The sequence below is a fragment of the Akebia trifoliata genome, chromosome 14 (assembly GCF_017979445.1).
Source record: "Akebia trifoliata isolate Shusen 1 chromosome 14, ASM1797944v1, whole genome shotgun sequence".
Classification (NCBI taxonomy): Eukaryota; Viridiplantae; Streptophyta; class Magnoliopsida; order Ranunculales; family Lardizabalaceae; genus Akebia; species Akebia trifoliata.
In genome coordinates this window covers 13,139,935-13,158,961 of record NC_141388.1, presented here as the reverse complement: position 1 = coordinate 13,158,961, position 19,027 = coordinate 13,139,935, and the positions used below count along the sequence as shown (strand labels likewise).

Below are 19,027 nucleotides of genomic sequence, written 5' to 3'. Positions count from 1 at the left end.
ATTGATTATCCCTTCCAAGGTAGAAAATTACTTTAGACAAGAAATTGAATTTGTCCAAAAATATCCGTTTTCCCACCTGTTTTCATGGGCAATCAAACAGACCCTTCTTTTTCTTTTTTCCAATCATGGATATTATGAACATGCTCATAGTGTGTGATTTCAAGCTCAATATGTCAAAGTAGGAAAAAAAAAAAGTAGTAAGAATTCAATAATTAAATATCACCAATCAAGCTGATTTTGGGACCATAGGTCCTCTGAACAATGGTCCAAACATCAGTCTATCACTGGGCTCAAAAAAGAATGCCACATGATCCGATTTCGGCACGTGTGCCATCTGCGTTCCTTATCCCAAGGCATAAGACCTCATAATAGTTATTTGATGCTAAATAATATTTATTTTAAGGAAAGAGCAGAGACTAGGCATTACATGATGTAAACTTACTTGGATTCATTGGTGTATGAAATCCATTCATCTTGGACTGAGATGATCAACAGCAAAGAAATAACTCCCTACGATTGCAAAGGATGCCAATCCGCTGCGGGCCATCCGCAACCCAATCCCACGAAATAGAAGATTCCTATCTGAGGGATGGATTCCTGCAACCCTCTCAATCCAAAATCCAGGTTGTTTCCATCCGAGTAACTTCCTTTCCATGGAGATATACTGCTCAAAGGAGTTCAACATCCAAATATTCAACACATGTAGAAGCCCAAATATGAATAAAATAATTATCATTCTAGTTCATATGTCATGTAGCTGGAGTGTGACCCACCATAGTATTTTATAATATAGACAACTAAATTCTGATACCTTTGGGATTACAGTGCATTCTGATCGACTTTTAGCTGTGTCAAAACAATGAGAAGCAGCGGCTGCTAATGAACCAGAGACTCCAGCTGCAACACTAGCAGCCAAAGGGGACACAGGGCCAATTTCTTCAATGGACCTAAAAAAGAAGTAAAATGAAATAAACTAAGAATTAAAGTATCGAGGAGTTACAAGCCTTAGTGTATGAAAATGTTTTTGCTTCTCGAAAGAATTGTCACGATGCATCACACAAACAAGGCTTTTCTATGTGCAAATTTGCATTCTTTGGATTCTTTGGATGGTTAGAGGATTGTTTGAACATGACTTGTTGGGCTGTTGCAAACAAAAAGTGTGACCTAATTGACTTTAACATGGCACTCCAGGAGAATATTTTACAATTGAATTTGCATATCAATTTATGGGGAAAATCTTCGATCCTCGAACCTAAAAAAAAAAATCGATACGATATCTAAAAGGAATACCATCATTAAGAAGAAAAATATACAACAACAATCCATTTGCCAAGAACTTGCCATGTCAGAAATTGGCTCATACCACTTGTTGGACACAAGCCACACACTTTAACAAAGAAGTTTTACTAGAATACTTTAATACATTGTTTATATGATTTTTAGTACAGCTAATATAGCAACACTCCATTTTCCAAGAACCTTCCATGTTGGACGTCATGTCATATCAATATGTTATACCAAGGTCCACAAACTTTCAAATAAATCTTAATTTATTAAATATTTTGATTCAAGTTAAATTTTATTTGTTGGTTATATAATTTTAACGTATATAAACTTGCTTAAATACATTCCAACCATAGTCATATTAAGTACAAAGCTCTTAATATATTCTGAGATCTGAAATAAACTGTAAGAATGTGTGGATGTAGCAAGTCTCTGCAGGGGAGATTGTTTGATACTTTGCACTGGTGTAAAATACCAAAAACCATGCCTCTGTTTTTATTATGTAGATATCAACTTATCTAAATACATTTTCCAATAGTGTATACTTCAGATGAATCAAAGTACTCTTTTTAAATTATGAGAACCAAAGTATTCTAATATATATATATAATAAAACACAACTGTAGGTCCCGCACCAACTACAGTTTTGTGGGGATAAACATCACACTCAACTACAATGGAATGGGGTGCCTTTTCTCTTCACCCCCTTCAACATTATTGTCGCTCCTCTCCACCCCCTCCCCTCTTTTTTCAAAATATCCCTCAAATTTTACTATATTTCCTCTTTTACAATAATACCCCTCTAACTTTAATATCTTTCCTCTTTCACCCTTTTAACCCCAAAGAGCATGCCTGTGCCATAGGCACGAGCAAACTCTAGTGTGTGTCTATATAGATATAAGGATTAAGCTATCAGGACACATTGGCATATCTAGGATTGAAAAGAAAGTTTGCAAAAAAAAGTACGCATCAAGCATGGATAATCCGTAATAGAAGCTCAACAAGCAGAGAATTGAGGAGTGAAAATGAAAACCTGGGTGGAGGGTCCATATCAATTGCTTTCCAATCAAGCATTGCAATGTGCAGAAATTGCCAACTCGAAAAGAAAATGCCACCAAAAACACAATCCCTAACTATTCCTGATCGTAAACCTCTCCACAAGGCATACCATCCTTCCAAGGAAATAATATCTGAAAACCTTTTAACTTCATAAACAAGAGGAGGCCTTCCGGATCCAGTCAACAGCCATGGATAGACCTTCAAAGCGCCAACCATATTGCGATGCTTTGTAGATAGTGTGGACAAAAGGCCAACAGTAAGGTCCCATGCCTCCTTATTTGGAGTATATCCACGTAGTAATCTTGTAATTAGAGGTGTAGTGACTTGTTTTGTTGCCATAGCAGAACTTGGGTGGCAAGAAGCACAGGCCACCTGTGCACGGAGTTTTAAAAGTTCAAAAGGAGTGCTTATAAAACCTTCTAATGCACCGGCTGCAATGCCTGCTAAAAAAGCCTCAGAGACATATACATAGTTCTCTTCTCGTCCATCTGCAAAAGTATTGGTAAACAATGCATAATGTGGACAATCATATGGATTAGTGATTTTAGAGGGAATGCAAACTATTATTGATAGCAAAGGAAAACAAGTACTTCATAACAACAATCAGTTATGTTGCAATCAATTGATTGGGAATTCTTAGAATCTCTTGCTCAAATCCAGACACCAAGCATTTGTGGATTCTATATGATTGGCAATAGATGTGTTAGCACCTACCATAGAGCTAGATAGGCATGTAGAACTAGCACATGTGGACTAACAGTCTTAGTTTAGAAATTGACAATGTATGTTATGGACCTTAACCACCCAATGTCATTATGTCCTTGTTTAAATAGCACTCAATCTTTAATGATGAATCATATGGCCAATTGCTAGTTACATCACCTATTGTGGATAGACTTCAGGCATGAAGATGGGTATTGTTGTTGGACTAGAGTGACCCTCCATATATCAGAATAAAGGAACATAAACTATGTATAATAGTTACGCTAATACTTACATAAAAACATGGGTCCCGTTCCCCACCCTAAGCTTTACCCTACACTTTAACAAACGTGTTTTGTCCTACATGGGTTAGAAGTTTTGGAATGGGCTGATTTTTGGTGAGGATGATCTCTATGGTGAGGAGATCATCCTCACCAAAAATCAGCTCATTCCAAAACTTCTAACCCCATCAAAAATGATTTACAAAAAATGGACGGTCCACGATTTTTCAACTTGTAAACATGGGGCTAAAAATTTCGGAATGGGCTGATTTTTGGTGAGGATGATCTTCTAATCATAGAGATCATCCTCACCAAAAATCAGCCCATTCCAAAACTTCTAACCCATGTAGGACAAAACACGTTTGTTAAAGTGTAGGGTAAAGCTTAGGGTGTTGAACATTTCCCTAAAATCATAACATATTTTCATTAGTTTCCAGACATAAAATATGTCTTCTACTTTCTCAAAGTATTTTCCATTATAATAAAAAGGTGGTCAAGACTGACCCATATACCAGATGGATGACATACCCATACTGGGTCGGAATGTCATCCTAGTACTAACAAAGCAAGGTGCAGGAAAACAAAAATTCAGAGCCTGTTTGTAGCATTTATGATGGTTTCGTTGAGCACAAAGAGCATTGAATAAAGGTGTATAGATACACATGAATCACCACTGGTGTATCCCATTTCAAAATGGCATGTTGTGGTGTAATGGGAGGTACATTAGAGTATTTATTCAGGTATATATCAGTTAGGTTTTTCTAATTAGTATAAGCTAGAGTATCAATTAGGACCTAAAAGAGTGAGAGGAAGACCCAAAAAATGTAGATGGAGATGGTGAAAGCAAATACGATCTCACTTTCAATAACAAAAGACTTGGCATTGGACAAAATGGAATGGACGAGCAAGATTTGTTTAGTCAACCCTAAACCTTTAGGATGAGGCTTTGTTGTTATTACTACGGTGAAAGCGAGTATCAATTAGAAGTCAATTAGGTTTTCTAAATAGGAAATGTCAACTTTCTTTTTAGAGTGATGCAATTTTCTATTTAAACCCCACTAGGATTCTTCTAATTTAATGAAATATAATATAATTCTATTCCTCTTTCAGTTTTGACGCCCATTTCCTCTGAATACAATAGAACTTTAAGCAATAATTGTTACAGTGCTGCCGTTTCAATCTCATCACGTAAAGGAAAGCCAAAACAAGGAGAAATGGGAAATAAGATAAAGTGGAAGTGGGCTTGAACCCATTGCTCAGTTGGTCAACCTATTGCAACTAAAATACTCAACTTTCAGTTCGTAGGTTTAAGTCTAGCACCCCTTCTCTCCAAAATTTCCAATGTACAAAGCTTAAATTTTAGGGACAATGGTGATAAAGGCGTGTTTTTTCATAAAATTAATATAACTTTATTTACTTTTCAAAAAAATATATATATATATATATATATATAACTTTATTTAACTCATTTGATCCTAGTTATATAACCTCTTTTTTTTCATTTTGATCATTTTTCATTAATCTGTAAGACAAGACCAAGATCAAGGTGGTTTGTAGTCAATTTTAAAAGATATGGGTATCTCAAATATTCACCAAAATGTGAAAGTCCCAAACACATGGTTCGAGATCAACACACGGTTTCCAAACTTCTAATGCTACGGAAGGGGTAATTCAAGTATTTTATAAAATAATGTTTTAATTTAGCCATTGTAGCGACCGGATTCTCGAGATGGAATCGATTGGTCACGTGATTTGAAGTCGCCACCATTCATTGAGTTAATTGTTATTCGATAGATACTCGAGAATCGAACAAATTAAAGATTGATCAAGACTTGTGTTGAACACAATGTCCTTAAGACAATTTTGTTCCCACAATTTGGTGCTCACAGATCTATGAACAATAATCTCCCAATATACAACGATCACACGTGCAGAGGCAGCACTTCAATCTGCACATCTAGCGAACCGAACGCTAAATTTGTACTCTCAAGGAATGCAGATTATAAATTCAAAATGCAAGTTAAAACAGGAGAAAAGAGAAAAAAATTTGAATCAATCAACCAAGGTCGAAATGACTTATTTAAAGAAAAGGAAGAAACATGATGTCTCTTGGAAAAAGAAAGGTCTCTTAAGAGAACCCAAAATCTAAAAGAGGTGTCTTTTTTAAGACAACCTTTTTAGACGAACAGGCACCCATGGAAAATGTAATAGAATTAAGGGGTGCACCTCTTTAAAAGAAGATCTGAAAATAAGATTCGGATTAAGCCCAAGCCTAACTCTTAAATTAGCAAAAGGGCCCGACGCACACACCCACGTAAAGTCAAATTGTCGAAATTTGCACCCCCTACGTGCGCATCATGTGCATGCACACACATTAAGGATTTTTGGACCTGTAGTTTAAATCTTCCTGGAGCCCATAGGCCCCTTGTGCGTGCGTGGGCTTACCCAAGTCTCTTTCTCATATCACTTAAGTGATATGAGAAGTTCTATATAAGAACTAGACAAATTTCTTATTTATATCCGATGTGGGACTAAAGAGTTTCATTAATAAACTCAATAGCTCTACAAACCATATACTAACAAACCATGGCTAGAAGGGGTTGTTTAGAGCTGATTTCTCATTCACCCAAAAGAGATTTTCGACAACTTAAGAAATGAAATTATTATCTTCAAAGAGAATAATAAGTTCCCAAGTGGTCCCGCCCTTAAACAAAATGTGGGACCCACTTAAATCATAGCTCAAATAGACTCACTTGGTCACATACATCTACAAATTTTGCAGATTTTTTTAACATTAACTGGGTGTGAATGGCCACCCAATTTGATTTTTTTGATTTAAAAAAAAACAAAAAAACAAATTCTGGTGAGTTGACTCCAAGAAAGATCTACAAGTCAAAGATTCAGGTTCAGAGGTTCAATTGTGACTTAGGGAAAGGTTTTAGGCACCCCGACTCACCCATTTACATGGTTACCTACTTAACGTCATTTAATTTTTTGACTGAAAAAACTTTATTATTTTTTTGTATCATTTTGATATTATTTGTACAGTATATCTAACCGAGATTTAAATAAATCATAAGCATTTCACCTATTTATGATTCGAGGATTTCTAGTTCATGCTCTGACACTGCCTTCCGTCATCGCCCAATCAACAGATTGAAGCTCATGATTTAACTAAATCCAACCCAACATAATGTGTGCCAGTGTTGATTTTTAATTTTTAATTTTTAATTTTTATTATTTTTTTAAATCTTTTTATCGGATGAATGCACCTAATCTATAACCATTCAACCCTAAATCAAATCAATGTGTCAGTAGGCTCAAGTAAATGAGACGATTAAAACAAAACTCCAATTGTTGCAAATATTTACTACATTAAACCTTACCAAGACTTCTTGAACCAAGTCTGATGAAAACATTGGTAGATACTTCGAAACTTTCCAAAGGGAAGTTCTTTGAATCTCAAAGCATCAATTATTATGTGAGAAAACACTTTACTTTGTAAAATTTGAAATCCTACAACAGGTCATCGAGTTCAAATGGACTACCACATTGGCCATCAAATAATAGCAACTTATATTTCATGGAAACCCAAATTCAAAATAAAGTCTTTTATTATTATAAACTATGTTTCCATCTAAATATTCAAAAAATAAAAATAAATAAATAATAGCCACTTAATTCCCATATCCTATATTATGAGTTAAAAAATAAATATTATTTTATCCTCTACCATGTGGCGTTGGATCATGTTTATGGGTATCACAAGATGAACTCAATGACCCTTAGCAAGAGTATAAACCTTACTAAGCTAGTAAAGCTAGTTCTGTCTCAACATATTATACCCATTGATTTCTCACAAAACTTTTCACATGGGATCAGATTGCTACCACATTTAAAACTCAATCATCATTCCATCTAATCAAAATAAATAAAATGAAAATAAAGCCATTACTTGTAAAGGAAGATAAATATCATAATATAATATTGGAAACAACGTAGCTTCTGTACTATAAATTAGTTTCTATAGTAGCTTCTCTTCTTTAGTAGTTGCTTCTGTTAATTCTATAAGGGCATTTATGTCTATTCACTTTTTTAGGTTATATATATATCAAGCTCTCATGTTTGAGACTTGAGAATTAAGGTTCTATAATTCTTCTTGGTATCAAAGTAAAAGAATCCGATTTTCATGTCTCCTTTGAAGAACATAGTAGCTGCTACTAACGTCATCTATTGACATCAGCAGGGTTTGGACAAAAATTACATGGCTTGAATCGCCATGATTTATAGAGGTTTTTGGTATTTTTTGCCAGATTTTTAGATAAGTTCTTGATCGAGTTTGTAGAGATTTCTCAGAAAAATTAAAAAAAAAAAAATCAGATTCTCGAAGTTCTGTTCGTTTGATTTCGTGGGGGTTTTTCGCAAAGGTTTGCTTGATGGATCTGGTCAATATGAAAATTCTCTACACACTGGAAGTGGTCTCACTTGATTCCGTGATGATTTGAAAATTCAGTGAAGAAAATATTCCAATAATTTTATCGCCCAACCTTTTTTTTTTTTTTTTTGATCTAAAATATGGAATCCTCCCATCACCAGTCACAATATGGTTGTTCTTGCGATTATAGTCTGTGTGGTTTCCTTGCGATGGATCTGTGCGACAGATTGGGACTGTGTTGACTTTTTTTTGCTATGATAGTGTTGTTGTGTGACTGTTTTGGCTGTTATTTGTTGCGACAATGCTGCTGTTTGGGATAGTGTTATCTTTGGGGCTACGTGCAATCCCATGACAATAGCAATCAGATTTGTGTTGTTGTCATTCTCTGTTTTGTTACAACCTTACGACAGCACCTAGGGTCATCCTTTGAGACTTGCGGCAGCAATTAGGTTGAATTTTTTTTGTGGTTAGTTTGACTTGCGACAGCGAAAATTGTTGTTTAATAATTCTTCCTTCTTTAATTGAAAGTATAAGAGATCTCTCTTCAAACCAAAGTTTCTTCCTTCTTATTTGTAATAAGCAATGGCATCGCATTAAGAGACCAAAGACTCCAACACCATTCTTGGAGCAAATTTCTCAGCACAACGAATCACCAATGCCTTATTAGATGGTCAAAATTTTCAGTTACGATCTGTTCAGCTTTATTTGGGAAGTAAAGGAAAATTTGGATGGCTTTCAGGCACCATTAATAAACCACCCCTTACTGATTCCAAAATTGAGCAATTGGAGATCGATAATTGTACATTCTTGGATGACTTTTTAACTTTACGAAATAGCGCATTTATACCATGTTCATGTATCATGAGATTGTCTCATCTTTATGGGCAACCATCACTCAAACATACACTCATGATAGGAATAGCTTAAGGATTTATGAACTTTATCGAGACATTGCCTAGGCTACCCAAGGGACTCAAAGCGTCATTGATTATTTTGGATTTCTCCAGTCCCGTTAGGAGGAACTCTCGCACTATGAATCTATGGCTGAACTATCTGTAGAAATGGCCAAGTACATGGTTACAAGGATTGCTCAACATCAAACATTCCGATTTCTCATGGGTTTACGTCTTGAGTTTGAAGTACTTCGGACCTAGATGGTTCGATTACGTTGATTCTCTAATCGATACCGATTACGCTGATTCTCTAACCGATAGAAGATCTACCTCTTGGTTCTGTACTTTCCATGATAGTAACCTGATCTCAAGCAAAAGTAAGAAACAAGGTATGGTTTCCCGCTCTTCTGATGAAGCTGAGTATCATGATATGGCATTTGGCACTTGTGAGCTTACTTAGATTAGATCTTTACTTATGGAGCTAAGTTTTCCAGTCTCAGGCCCTTCTATTTTGTTTTGCAATAGCAAGTCTGTCATCATGCTTGCTTCTGACTCAATTCTTCATAAGAGAACCAAGCATATAGAGATTGATGTTCACTTTTTTCGGGAAGAAAGTTCAATCTGGTGCTCTACAGACAGGCTTTGTATCTTCTTTAGAACAACTTGCTGATATGCTTACGAAATCTGTTGGTCCTTCTGTCACTAACTCTCATCTTATCAAGTTGGGCTTAGTTGATATATTTGCCCTATCTTGAAGGGGAGTATTGGAAATACAGTAGTTTCTGTAATATAATGTAGTTTCTATAGTAGCTTCTCTTCATTAGTAGTTGCTTATGTTAATTCTGTAAGGGCATTTATCTAGTCACCTTTTTAGGTATATATATATATATATATATATATGGGTCACGTTCCTAAGACTCATATTGAGACTCACATTGCGACACACCGTTTTGTCTTATATGGGCAAAAATGTTTGGAATGAGCTGATTTTTTGTGAGGATGATCTCTGTGATGAGGGGATCATCCTGGCAAAAAATCATCCCATTCCAAAACTTCTAACCCCATCAAAATTGATTTACAAAAATTGGACGGTCTATAATTTTTCAACAAAAATTGGACGGTCTAGAAGTTTCATAATGAGCTGATTTTTGGCAAGGATGATCTCCTCACCATAGAGATCATCCTCACAAAAAATCAGCCCATTCCAAATATTTTTGCCCATATAAGACAAAACGGTGTGTCGCAATGTGAGTCCCAATATGAGTCTTAGGAACGCTGTTCTATATATATATATATATATATATATATAGATCAAGCTCTCATGTTTGAGACTTGAGAACTAAGGTTCTATAATTCTTATTGTAAAAGATCTCTTTCCTTTTCAAGCTTTGCTTCACACAAGAGTCCAAAAAGAGAGAAGTAGACTTAAGAGTTGTTGCTCCTCAAATATAGAAGAGATGTTTCACACATGTCCGAATAAATTTCCTTCCCTTTTCTTCTTTGAAGGTTACCAAAGAGAAGGCCTTCTGACTTCAATCTTTTTTTTTTAATGGTCAAATACTCCTCTATGTTGGTACTGTGATAATTAGAAAGAACGAGAGTAAAGTTTTTTAAAAGATCAAATGAGAGACAATCGTGGAAAATGGTGAAAGAGGAATTGACATGATGAGGTGAAATCAAAATTTAATATTTTTTTTAATTTTTTTTTTGTTTTTCTATCCTTGCAAGTTTAAAATGGAGATAAGAGAGAAATAGGTAGAGAGAGGGTTCTATGAAGGAGTCTGAAGATGAAGAGTGATGGATTTGATGGAAGAAGGATAACTCAAGCAATGAATTTTTTATTAATTCCTTTTTAAGTTGTAGATAATGAGGACAAAATAAAGGAAAAAAAATGAGATTATAGTTAGATGGGAAAAAGATGTGACAGTAAATTGTTATTGAAAATGATGTGATGGAGAGAGAGCATGATGGGATAGAACTTGGGAGTAAAGAAGAGAGAGACTTTTCTTAATCAGAAATTGAGTGTCTTTTTTCAATCAATCACTTCCCCTATTTATAAATCTCTATGAGAATCTAATTGGTTAGCACTTCCTCATATTCGTAGGAGATTAAAAGGGGGTAGTTGAGAAAAGATAGGGATAGGTGGAGATTAACCAATTTGATGAGAAAATTTTGAATTAATCTAAAGATAGACTAGGTTGACGAGTGTGGGAGAGAAAATAACGAGAATAAAAATAAATTAAAAAATGGAGAGCATCGTTGGTAATTTTGAGTAGATTGAATCAAATGAATGATGGACTAAGTATGTGAGGGTAATTTATTTTTTTTTTTCCAATTTTGCGGATATTTTAGGAAAAATACAATTGGAGTTTGGGCAAGTGTTTACAGTCATTCCTAATATTTTTCGACCTTCTAAGTTCATTTTTGAAATTTTTTTCAGTAAAAAAAAATGACTATTTGAGATCTAATATCACATTTTCTTTTCAAATTGTTAGTTTTGCATCATTTTCTCTCTATTCATTCATCAACTCATTTTCATATCTCTCGGGACATCTAACTCTGCAATCGTGCAATTTTGAGGTGTTTACAACTGCCTCTCTTTGCAAGAGTTACTTGCAACGAATTGCAAAGACTATATACAACTCAAAATTGCACAAATCTCTCTTTCAGACCCCATAGTTTGCTCAGATGTTACATGTAGATTAAACTCATTTCAGAGTATGTGGCAATTTATACTCTTTTCAGAGTGTATAGTAGTTTTACCTCATCTCGGAGCATGTACAATAGTTTATACTCTTTTCGGAGTGTACAATAGTGTATAAACTATTGTACATACTTCGAAATAAGCTAAACCTACTGAACACTCCGAAAATAGAATAAACTATCACATAATCCAAAATGAGTTTAATCTACATGTAATATCTGACCAAGCCATGGGTCTGAAAGAGTGAATTATGCAATTTTGAGTTGTATACAATCTTTGCAATTCGTTGCAAGCAATTTTTACAAAGAAGGGTAACTGTAGACACCCCAAAATTGCACAATTGCAGAATTCGAGATTTTGAGAGATAGAAAAAAGAGCCGATAAATAAAAAGAAAGAAAATGATGCAAAACTGACAATATGAAGAAAGAACGTGACATTCGATCTCAAATAGTCCCTTTTTATCGAAAATAACTTCAAAAATAAACTCAGAAGGTCGAAAAACCTTATAAACAATTATAAACACGTGCCCAAACTCCAAATTGTATTTTTTTATAAAATTTTCTCAAAATTAGAAAAAAGACAAAATTGCCCTCACACTATGTAGTCCATCATTCATTTGATTCAATCTAATCAAAATCACCAATGATGCTATCCATTTTTTTATTTATTTTTATTCCCCTATTTTCTCTCCCACACTCATCAACCTAGTCTATCTTTATACTAATTCAAAATTTTCTCATCAAATTGATCAATCTCCACTTTTCCCTATCTTTTCTCAACTACCCCCTTTTAATCTCCTATGAATATAGGGAAGTGGCAATCAATTAGATTCTCATAGAGATCTATAAATAGGAGAAGTGATTGATTGAAAAAAGACACTCAATTTCTGACTAAGAAAAGTCTTTCTCTCTCTCTCCTTTCTCTACTCCCAAGTTCAATCCCTTCATGCACTCTCTTCTTTCTCTACTCTCGAGTTCTATACCATCATGCTCTCTCTCCTTCTCTCTCCATCACATCATTTTCAATAATAATTTACAACCACTTCTTTTTCCCATCAACCTCTAATCTCCTTTTTCCTTTATTTTGTCCTCATTGTCCACAACTTTAAAAAAAAAAAAATTCATTGCTTGAGTCATCTCTTTATATTCCTCTTCCATCAAACCAATACTCTTCATCTTCAGACTCCCTTCATAATCCTTCATAGGACCCTCTCTCTCTCTCTCTCTCCCTATTTCTGATTTCACCTCATCATGTCAACGCCTCTTTCACCACATTCCATGATTAACTCATTGATTGACTACTACATGAGTACCATCTCCCATATAAGATTCAACTTTTTAATAAGTTGTAAACCCGGTTTAAGTATGACCTCTGCCAGGTGCCCTTCCAAACACGTTCAGGTGAAGAAATTATGGTTCATGTCGAATACAAAAAAAGTTGAACTCCCAGTCACAAGGCTTTGAGTGAATCATGTGTATGAGAATGGACAGACTAGTTTACATTTATTCTTCTCATTAGATGTACAATGTATAAGCCGATCATAGATAATTGAGATAAGGCATTATCATAGATAGTGATATTAGTTTTATTGGTGGAATGATATGCATGGATAAATTATAACAAGAACTTATGAAAGGTGAAGCCCTACAATGTCATTTTTATCTAGCAAAAGCAAGGCATGCTGCATGAGTCAAATAATAAGAAAACTAATTTGATGATCTTTAAAAGATTTCGATCAAGAAAATGTACTGATATGCACCATGTGTAAAATGCAGATATTCTACCTTTATAGAACGCAGTCAAAAGTTCAAACACTCCAAAACGAGCTCCCACTCCCGATATCCTCCCCAAGGTTGACCACCCAAAACCTTTATACAAACCTAAAACATATATAAAATCTAAAATTAGTTAACAAGACCAAAATAGTGATTTATACTTCATTTATTGCATAATGCCCCAACTCTTGTCTTCACAAATGGCCACTATATCAAAACAATTAATATGAGAAAAATGCTTATCCAACCTTGCACCAACATGTTTTACAAATTTATGAAAGTATGTAACTATTCCTCTTTGTCAGGTTAATCATTCTCTTCAAACTCTCTGCCCGTAAAAACAATCTCAAAAACAAACTTGGATCATGATTCTACTAGCCCTAATTCCTCCATCAAATCCAGTACCCTAAATATACTGCTACTTCCCAGCTCAAGATTCACCAGTGATTGAACCACTAACAGATTCCTAGTGAAGGGAACAGGGGGTACATGAAGAAATTTTCATGGAAATCACCTAAATTTCCGGATAAAGATTGAACTCTGTCCAGAACTTGAGCAACGGCCAACTTTTTATTGGAAGTAGTACCCACCTGCATTTAAGAATCCACCTTTATAACCTGATTTTTTATGTTATAGGTTGGCAATATAAGATTATCAACCAAAAGAATTAAAATAAAAAAGTAAAGAAAAAGAAACAAAGAGTGAAAACAGTGAGATAAGGGATTAGAGCCTGTAACCTGGATCAACGTTTTGAGAGTATCGAGTGGATGAGTGAGAGCAGAGCCAAAAGTCACGGACCCTGCAGCAGCAATTGCGTGGGTTGCAAACAGGTGGTACTTCAAGAGCTCCTCCATGTTTGAACTTTGAAGAAATTTTAATTTTAAAGAAAGAAAAATAATATGAGTGTGCTTGAAAGGCGAGAGTTCACCATGATAGTCGGAACTTCAACTCCTGAAAGTTGACAGTAAGAGTAAATTATAACTTTAGTGTTTGGTTTCCTATTAGAATTCACCCTAGAGTTGAAGAAATTTGTCAACATTCAAATAATTAAGATTCTCCACAAACACCCATCTGCCCAGTTAAGTAAAAATTGAGATATTCAAGAAAATAAATCATCTTGACCCTTTTACTGAACCTGACATCAAAACCTGAATCACCAATACAAACATAAACATAACGAAAATAACTAGGAACATTGATGGTCCAAAACAAGAAAACCAAAACTTCAACTTCTCAAATTAACAATAGAAAGAGTTCACAATATATATATTGAATTTCATTTTTGATGAAGAATAAAAAAGAATCCACTTTTCAAAAATATAGTACCACCTAGTTTCATAAATCATGAATCCTCAAAGGAAACAAAGAAGCCTTCAAATTCCAGCCAAGGCTACAGTAACCACATTCGAACGATAACTCAAAACCCTATCTTTTATCCGAAATTACTCTCCAGCCCATTCTCATAATACATTAGTTCCTTTAAAAATAAAACAACCCTCAACCTAAAACTAGCCAATATGTACAAAAATCACACTTCTAGCACCTAAAAATAAAACCCGGATTGCATAAACATTAAAAACAAAGAATTCAATGAAGAACATGTAGATTTCCATATCAAATTAGTAGATTAACCTTCTCTGTGTGGACTAAAACAGAGGTCTTAGAAGAGAATAATTACTGAAGAATCGAATAACACATTATGAAACTCATTTCTTCACCTTCTCTAAAACCCTAGAACCAAAAGTGCATTTCACATTGACTTCTTCCATTAAAAATAAATTATTTTCTTAATAACAAACAAGCTCCATCTTAAATGTAAATACTAACTTGCAATTGAATCCACCATAAAGTGAGCTCACAAATCTTTATTAAAACTTGGGTGTTCTGTATCTTTGTGTATTGGTAATTACTGTTGTTTTTTTTTTTCTTTTTTCTTTTTTTGGGTTGCTCTGCCTTATGCCGTAATGAAAAAATAATAATAATAATAATAAAGACTTCTTATCAAACAGATAGCGTGCATGATTTGATTGTAAATCCAAAATTGGAAAAAGGGATTATATAACAAAATAAACATCTAAAAAACATGTGTGTGTGCGAGAGAGAGAGAGAGAGTGCCTGCTGTTGGTGTCATGGTGTGAGGAAAAGCTGTGTAGGCGTGTAGCCGAGGAGACGCGTTGGTGGTTTGATGTTAGTAAAGATGGCATCTGGGCTTATAGTTGGACTTGGCCACATTGGTTCATCTGAGTTGATTTGTCTGATATTTTAAAATTATAAGCTGAGTTAGTGAAAATTCAGCCGAGTCAACTGGATTCTATATTTTTTTAATATAAGTAATAGGTGGCATGTGCAAATTGCAATTGTGCATACACAAAAGTACTAAAAAAAATTTTAATTTTGTATAATTATTCAAAAAATTTAATCTAATAATATAATTTAACTCATATATTATCATATATGTAATTTAAATATTAACCAAGGTGACTTTGTAGATAACATAATAAAATTGATATTTATATTATTTTAGAAAATTTAAACTAACACACACAATTCTAAAAGTTGTGGGGTTGTAAATTTTTTAATTCCAATACAAATGCCCTTAATAAAAATAAAGATAATTTTGTATTTTCAATCGGAGTTTTATTATGAAATCTAAAGGTAATTTTGTATTTAAATCAAGGTTTTGAAAATGGCTGACTATTGAACTCCCACCGAACTTCAAATTTTAAAATTAAAATCTAATGCTGAAAATTAACTTTTTTTTTTCTTCTTAAGTATATAAAATTTTGTCCTCCACATCCTTTTGGCATCAAATCATGTTTTCGACGCCACAAGCTCAATGACTAAAGGTAAATTTCAATGACTTAAGGTGAGTTCAATGACTAAAGGTAAATTTCAAATCTTACTAAATAAGTAAGGTTAGATTTACTCATTATTTTAAAGAACCTAGTATTACAATTTACAATTAGAGAAATGCTATTGGCACCCCAATTTTTACTTGATACACTTCAATTAAAATAAAAATAAATAAATCAATGGTTGAGAATTAGTAAAATTTGGGGTGCCTCTCTCTCTCTCTCTCTCTCTCTCTCTCTCTCTCTCTCTCTCTCTCTCTCTCTGATTTAGGATTTTATAAAATCTTAAATGAGCCTAACCTATTTGTAAACAACAGCAGAAGTTGTTTGAAGTGTTAAAATTCTTTTTAATGTTGAGGCAAAAACTTGTACCAAACTTTGTAATGTTTACTTATACGCTCCAATTAAAATTAAAATAAATAAATCAATGATTGAGAATTAGTAAAATTTCGGATGCCTCCCTCTCTCTCTCTGTTTAGGATTTTATAAGATCTTAAATGAGCCTAATCGTAATTGTAAACAACAGAAGTTGTTTGAATGTGTTAAAATTCTTTGTAATGTTGAGGCAAAAACTTGTTCCAAACTTTTGTAATGTTCAAATGATGTGTTTTAATTTGTAATTGGGGTGTGATAAATAATTTAATAAATTGGGGTTTACTAAGTAAAGTTAGGGTGCTAATAGTAGCTCTCTATAATAATTGTAAACAACAACTGAAGTTGTTTGAATGTGTTTATGATGCTTTGTAATGTTGAGGTAATAACTTCAACCAAACTTTTGTAACGTTCAAATGGTGTGTTGTAAATTCTAATTGGGGTGTGATGCATAATTTAATAAATTAGAGTGTAATGAGTAAAGTTAGGGTGCCAACAATAGTTCTCTAATAATTATCAATTTTAACTTGAGAAGTTGGCTCAATGGCAATTTTGGACCGATAAATGGTTAATGCCCGTAGATTGTGAGTTCGATACCCGGTATGAGCATTAATTCCTTAGGAGCCACTCACCAGTGTGAACCCTCACTTAACTGATGTGTGTGATGTGCGGGTGTTGCACATGCCTTGGGACTAGTCCTTGGACAAGACCATGGTCCATGGATTGGGGAAAGCCCAAATACGAGCCTTGTCCGTTGTTTACATGGATACCTAGTTATAAAAAATAAAAAAAATTATTAACTTTTTTATTTGTTCAAGTGATGCGTTTTAATCTTTAATTGAGGTGTGGACATATAATTTAACAAATTGGGGTGTAATAAATACAATTGGGGTGTTAATAGTAATTCTCTATGTTTTAAATGGAGTGTTAATAGTAGCTCTTTAATCAGGGTGTAAGAAGATTTGACAAGGGGTAAAGGTAGGGCTGTCAACAAATGCTTATCGGTTTGGATACAACAATATTCGAATTCAAATTTGAATATGATAGATGTTCTAAAACTCTATCCAAATTTGAATCCGATTAGAATTCGAATAATTTGTATATATATATATATATATAATCATAATTTTTCCTTATCCAACTGATTATTCATTATTAAAAAAATTATTATATATTATATTATTTATATAATCAATAAATCAAATAAAATATATATTATATTATTTATATAAATATTAATAAAATAAATAAAATAATATATATATATATATATATATATATATATATATATATATATATATAATATATATATATATATATATATATATATATATATATTATTTCGAATAAGATTCGAAATGTTAATATCCGAATCTATATCCGTTAAAGATTTGAATATATAAAACTATTTAAATTCGAATATAATATTTAAAATTTTCAGATAAAATCAGATTTTTCGAATTCGAAATTTCGACTATCCATTAAAACCCTTAGGTGGATGACCTACATGTGCAAGTTAAGTGACTGTAAAAATAAAAATTAATGCTGGTTTTCTAATTCAATCTGAGAGATTAACTCAAAAACTCACTGGCGTGACATGTGCAAGAAACATAGATTTTTTTCCCTCGAAGTACACAATTGCACATGTTTATGGGGATATGCAATTGTGTATCCCAAGGGAAAAATCTATGATTCTTGCACATGCCACGCCAATGAGTTTTTGAGTTAATCTCTCAGATTGAGTTAGAAAATCTTTACACTTTTCTTTTTCTTTTTTTTTTAAATAATGATTTTCTAACATACACTCCCACATACTCCCTAAATGGCATGTGCTAAAATCATAGATTTTTTTCATCAGGATACACAATTGCACATATTTATGGGGATGTATAGTTGTGTTTGTCAAGGAAAAAAAATATATGATTCTAGCCCATGCCACATCAGGGAGCATATAGGAGCGTATGCTGGAACATTAGAAAATCATGATTCTTTTTTCAAATGAGAGTATGGATATAGAAATTTTTTTTTTTTTTGGGTAATTGAGCATCTTCTAATAGTTATAATTGAAAATTTCATTATGTTCAACTATCGGATTCTCTCTTAGTCAATCTTCACAAACAAGATAGGGTTTTTGGTGAGGTTAGATGAAATGCTTTTGGAGAAAACAATAAAGGGGCTGTGAAGATGGTCTTAAAAGACCAATGTTCCCTAAGAGTTAGAGACCAATGTTCTATCCGTCCTCTTTTATACAAGTTGTAGGCAAAAATAATTACCTAACCTCCAAATTCGTATCTAGAGAATGATTTTTTTTCTTGTAAGAAGACTCAAATCTAGGAGAGTTCCCAAATCAAGACCTTCTTATTTATACTTGTATATTCTTAATTTGATCTAAGTGTTTGCTTTTACATAAAATCCTAATGATTTAAGAAAATCTTTTTTTGAAGTTCATTCTAATTCTCTTGTATTTCTATAAAATTTCCTTAATTGTTTAACTACTCAGCTACATTCGATCAAATGCTTTAATTCTGTCACATGTCGCTCAAAGTGGGTTCTCTTTAAGGAGTCGATTAAGATGTCACATGGATGCCTATACTAAATCATTCACCCATTGATTGGTTTTATTACTTGAAACAACACATCATTCTCGATTCAACTTTGCTTTGCTTTAG

The 19,027-nt window shown here is 33.5% G+C and overlaps 1 protein-coding gene across 5 annotated transcripts; it reads right to left on the bottom strand.

The window, feature by feature from the left end:
• Positions 1 to 204: 204 nt before the first annotated feature.
• LOC147386347 (Mitochondrial substrate carrier family protein) lies at positions 205 to 15,433 on the bottom strand. 5 transcript variants are annotated; one of them, XM_086423075.1, is made up of 8 exons: positions 15,250 to 15,433; positions 14,209 to 14,282; positions 13,872 to 14,088; positions 13,649 to 13,724; positions 13,144 to 13,239; positions 2,318 to 2,831; positions 812 to 947; positions 205 to 664 (listed from the first exon to the last, which is right to left on the bottom strand). In XM_086423075.1, the coding sequence occupies exons 3-8, from the start codon at positions 13,986 to 13,988 to the stop codon at positions 470 to 472; spliced, it is 1,134 nt and encodes a 377-aa protein (XP_086279201.1). In that variant the 5' UTR covers positions 13,989 to 14,088; positions 14,209 to 14,282; positions 15,250 to 15,433; the 3' UTR covers positions 205 to 469. The 5 variants fall into 5 exon arrangements, with proteins under 5 accessions (XP_086279201.1, XP_086279198.1, XP_086279202.1 ...); XM_086423072.1 differs by lacking the exon at positions 14,209 to 14,282 and having other exon boundaries at positions 13,872 to 14,085; XM_086423076.1 differs by lacking the exons at positions 14,209 to 14,282; positions 15,250 to 15,433 and adding an exon at positions 14,962 to 15,108 and having other exon boundaries at positions 13,872 to 14,085.
• Positions 15,434 to 19,027: the final 3,594 nt, after the last annotated feature.

Bases quoted from the DNA above. Each gene is read 5' to 3' on its own strand.
- LOC147386347 (XM_086423075.1), bottom strand. From the start codon at position 13,988: ATGGAGGAGCTCTTGAAGTACCACCTGTTTGCAACCCACGCAATTGCT. The intron at 13,240-13,648 runs GTGATTTCCATG...TATATGTTTTAG, and splicing joins ATCTTTATCCGGAAATTTAG to GTTTGTATAAAGGTTTTGGG. The intron at 2,832-13,143 runs GTAGAATATCTG...ATACTTTTGCAG, and splicing joins TTTGACTGCGTTCTATAAAG to ATGGACGAGAAGAGAACTAT.